The sequence below is a fragment of the Bison bison genome, unplaced genomic scaffold (genome assembly GCF_000754665.1).
Source record: "Bison bison bison isolate TAMUID 2011002044 unplaced genomic scaffold, Bison_UMD1.0 scf7180017864384, whole genome shotgun sequence".
Lineage (NCBI taxonomy): Eukaryota > Metazoa > Chordata > Mammalia > Artiodactyla > Bovidae > Bison > Bison bison.
In genome coordinates, this window is record NW_011494956.1 from 17,034,976 (window position 1) to 17,038,899 (window position 3,924).

General features: G+C 45.6%; 1 protein-coding gene across 1 annotated transcript in view; it reads right to left on the minus strand.

The window, feature by feature from the left end:
- The window catches only part of LOC105001868, a 47,337-nt gene extending 43,976 nt beyond the window's left edge, over positions 1–3,361 (minus strand). Inside the window, exon 1 of the mRNA XM_010858308.1 lies at positions 3,190–3,361. Within this exon, the coding sequence (XP_010856610.1) occupies positions 3,190–3,361 (172 nt within the window). The remainder of the gene's footprint in view (positions 1–3,189) is intronic.
- Between the last annotated feature and the right edge of the window lie 563 nt (positions 3,362–3,924).

Genomic DNA, 3,924 nt, shown 5'->3' on the forward strand with positions numbered 1-3,924 from the left:
TGGGTTTTTGTTGCTCTGTGCAGGCTTTCTCTTCATTGTGGAACACAGGCTCTAAGTGCTCGGGCTTAGTAACTGTGGTGCATGGGTTTAACTGCTCTGAGGCATGTGGAACCTTCCCGAACCAGGGATAGAACCCCTGTCCCCTGTTTCGGCGGATGGATTCTTATCCACGGCACCACCAGGGAAGTCCTGTAGTAGTACTTTTATTCTAGATTTTTGAACAAGGGGGCACTGGGTCCTGCAAATTCCAGAGCTGCCATGGAGCACATTAGCCCTGGTTGTTATATGGCTTGGTCTCAACTCCATGTCAACTGCCAAGAGCCAATGTCCCTCTCCTCAAAGAGAGTAGCAGAGGTCCAGAGGACCTGGTGTGTTGAGGGCCTCCCTAAACTTCTCGTTATAATAAGGGCCCTTAATTACCCAAATTCCCAGACAGCATCTTGAGGAGAGGAAGGGCAGGACAGTGAGTGTTCCAAAAGACTGGAAACCAGCCACACGAGGGATTTCAGCTCCAAATAGACTGAACACTCAGACTGAGAGGAGACTGTTCCATGTGCAGAGCTGATACAATGTTAGAGGAAGCCCAGGCTTCCCCCTGCACAGTCGGGTGGCACTGCCAAGGAAGACCCTCATCTTCTTTGCAGATCTGAAGGGCATGTGCACTTATGCAAGCCTGTTACCCTGGGTCCAAGACATTTTCTGTCTGAAATACACTCCTTCCTGCTCCTCTTCCCTCACTCCACCCCTCGTCCTGTAACCCTGGTCACCTGGCTAATTTCTCACCTTTCTATGCTCAGCTTAGTGTCTCCCCCTGGGAAGCCTTCCCTGACACCCCACCCTCACTGGCCCCTCCAGTGTTGTAACCTGCCCATCTGGGTATCAGAGGAGCAGATTGAATGACATCAGACATGGCACTCGTCTTGGAGCCTTCCTGCTGCTCCCTTATCCTCTTTGGGGCTTCCCTGGTGGCTCAGCTAGTAAAGAAGCCGCCTGCAACATGGGATTGATCCCTGGTTTGGGAAGATCCCCTGAATAAGGGAACAGCTAACCAATTCAGTATTCTGGCCTGGAGAATTCCATGGACTGTATAGTCCATGGGGTGGCAAAGAGACACGACTCAACAACTTTCACTTTCACTTTACCCTCTTTGAGGCAGTTTCTCCATATGCAAGATGGGGTAATCATACCAGACCCACCCACCTTATTGAATTTTTTAAAATTTAGCTTGTGAATAGGTTCTGCATATGCCTAGAACACAATTCAGAAGGTGTATAAGGACACATAGTAAAAAATCACTCTCCTCCCCACTTCTCTCCTCTTGATTCCCACTTGTCTTCTCCAAAGACAATCCTTGTCACCAGTTTCTTTAGCCTCCTTCCATAGACATGTGTGTTAAGTGTGTTAAGTTGCTTCAGTCGTGTCCAACTCTTGCAACCCCATGGACTGTGGCCCACCAGGCTCCTCTGTCCACGGGTTCTCCAGGCAAGAATACTGGAGTGGGTTGCCATTCCCTTCTCTAGATTCCATAGACATCCCATATGTTTTACAGCAAATATATTGTCCACCATCACCTACGTAGCACTCCAGGGTAGGAGAATGCGTAACCTGCCTCTAACTATGAGGAAGCATCAGACAAATGAGGAATATTTTGTCTTTTTAAGCGGCAGTCACAGAGCATCAAAATCACAAAACAAAGAAAGGCTGTGGACATGTTCAAGAATTAAGAGAATGGTAGATTAGATAAAAGCACTGTATTTGTGTTAAATTTACTGAAGTTGGTAAGTGTACATAAGAAGGGGAAGCAAGGCATGCATGATAAAGAATATGGGGTAATCGTTAACAATAGGTGAATTCAGGAAAACATTGATGAATATTTTTATTGTATTTTTATTTTTGCAATTTATGTCTACATTTGAGATTATTTCTCCTAAACACTTCATATTCATATTTGTGGGTTCAAGTATTTGCAAATTCTTTTACTCGCTAAACTTTATTTGGAGCCCCAAATCAGCACTTCAGGCACTCGCACAGTCATATGCAGACATGCAGAGCAGGGACAAATCTGTGTTGTCCAACATGCAAGTCCCCACCTAAGGTCAAACAAAGCAGTCCCCTGCCTCCCTGCTTCAGCTCTCAGCCTGTAAATAAGTGTCCTCTTTGCACTCTATTTAGTGCCATGTCTTGCAAAATTTTGTGTTTTTGGTTGACAATTTGTTGCATAAAACTGCCTCCAATCTTACTGCTGAAGAGCTGTCTAGCATTCCTGAGCACACAAGAGAACTTTGATGTTCCTTAGAGAAGATACAGGTGCTTTTAGATGAGCTTTGTTCAGGCATGAGTTCTAATGCTGTTGGCTATGAGCTCAATGAAAATGAATCAACAATACAAATTACATAAAATGTCTTTAAACAGAAACAGTAAAGTTATATATGTGTTCATCAGTTGATGAAAATATTGTGAGCAGAGCTTGCAGGAACCTAACCCTGCATCTCCCCTGGGAACCATAGTTCAGTATCTGTTAATTCAGTGTTTGTGGCAACTTTATAGAACATAACTACTATGAGTAACAAGAATCAGCTGTTTCTATGTCTTGTATTTCCTACACCAACGATAGAATACAAGATGCACTGTTCTGTACTATATGAATATATTTAACAATATCCATAGAGATCTTGCTATTAGTTTGCATTGTTCTTTTTTGGGGGACCACAAAAAATCTGTATTTTTATACTGGGGAGAGGGAGTAGAAAAGAAAGTAGCCCCTATACTGGGCCCTATTCAGTGGGAGCGTCTTGTTCCATAGGGCTAAGGAAGACTTTGAGGAAATAAAAGTTGTTTGGAAAAATCCAGGGGTAGTTGCTTTGTCGGAGAGGGCAATGGCACCCCATTCCAGTACTCTTGCCTGGAAAATCCCATGGATGGGGGAGTCTGGTGGACTGTAGTCCATGGGGTCGCTGGGAGTCAGACACGACTGAGTGACTTCACTTTCACTTTTCACTTTCATGCACTGGAGAAGGAAATGGCAACCCACTCCAGTGTTCTTGCCTGGAAAATCCCAGGGACGGTGGAGCCAGATGGGCTGCCGTCTATGGGGTCGTACAGAGGCGAACACGACTGAAGCGACTTAGCAGTAGCAGTTGCTTTGTATGTTGTGATGGGTAAAAGGGATGAAGTGTGAAGGCCCCTCACACCCTCCATCTTGCTTCAGACTATGTCCTGGAACCTGGGGGCAGAGAAAGTGCCACTTTCCTTCCTGCTTCTTGGGATTGTTGACGGCCGTGTAGTGATAGAGAACAACAAGCAGGAAGAGAGACACACCCAGCATGTTGGCAAAGATGGGGAGCTGCATATCCGTGAGCATGCATATCAGTGGGGTTCAGCTCCAGACATGGTCTGCACACTAACTGGAGGTAGGAAACCTGGACTGGAAGTTTGCAGTGCCCTGCATTCATTCTTTATCCATTCTTTTTTTTTTTTTTTTTTCAATCAGGTGAACAAAACATGATCTATGGAGATCAGCCTCTTTTTTCAGCCACCCCAGTGCTCACGCAGTGGGCCCATATAACCAGCTGGCCACAGTAGGGGATTTTGTGGGCGTTTGGGGTTTTTGGGTTGCTTTTTTTTTTTTGCTGTTGTTCATTCTTTTGAACAGATGCCTGGGATTCACCATATGAGTGTTTCCTAATTGGTCTGACTAATCTGATGCTGGGAGGGATTGGGGGCAGGAGGAGAAAGGGATGACAGAGGACGAGATGACTGGATAGCATCAGTGACTCGATGGACGTGAGTCTGGGTGAACTCCGGGAGTTGGTGATGGACAGGGAGGCCTGCTGTGCTGCGATTCATGGGGTCGCAAAGAGTCGGACATGACTGAGTGACTGAACTGAACTCAATCCTCTAGTGACAAACATTTGTGTTTCATCT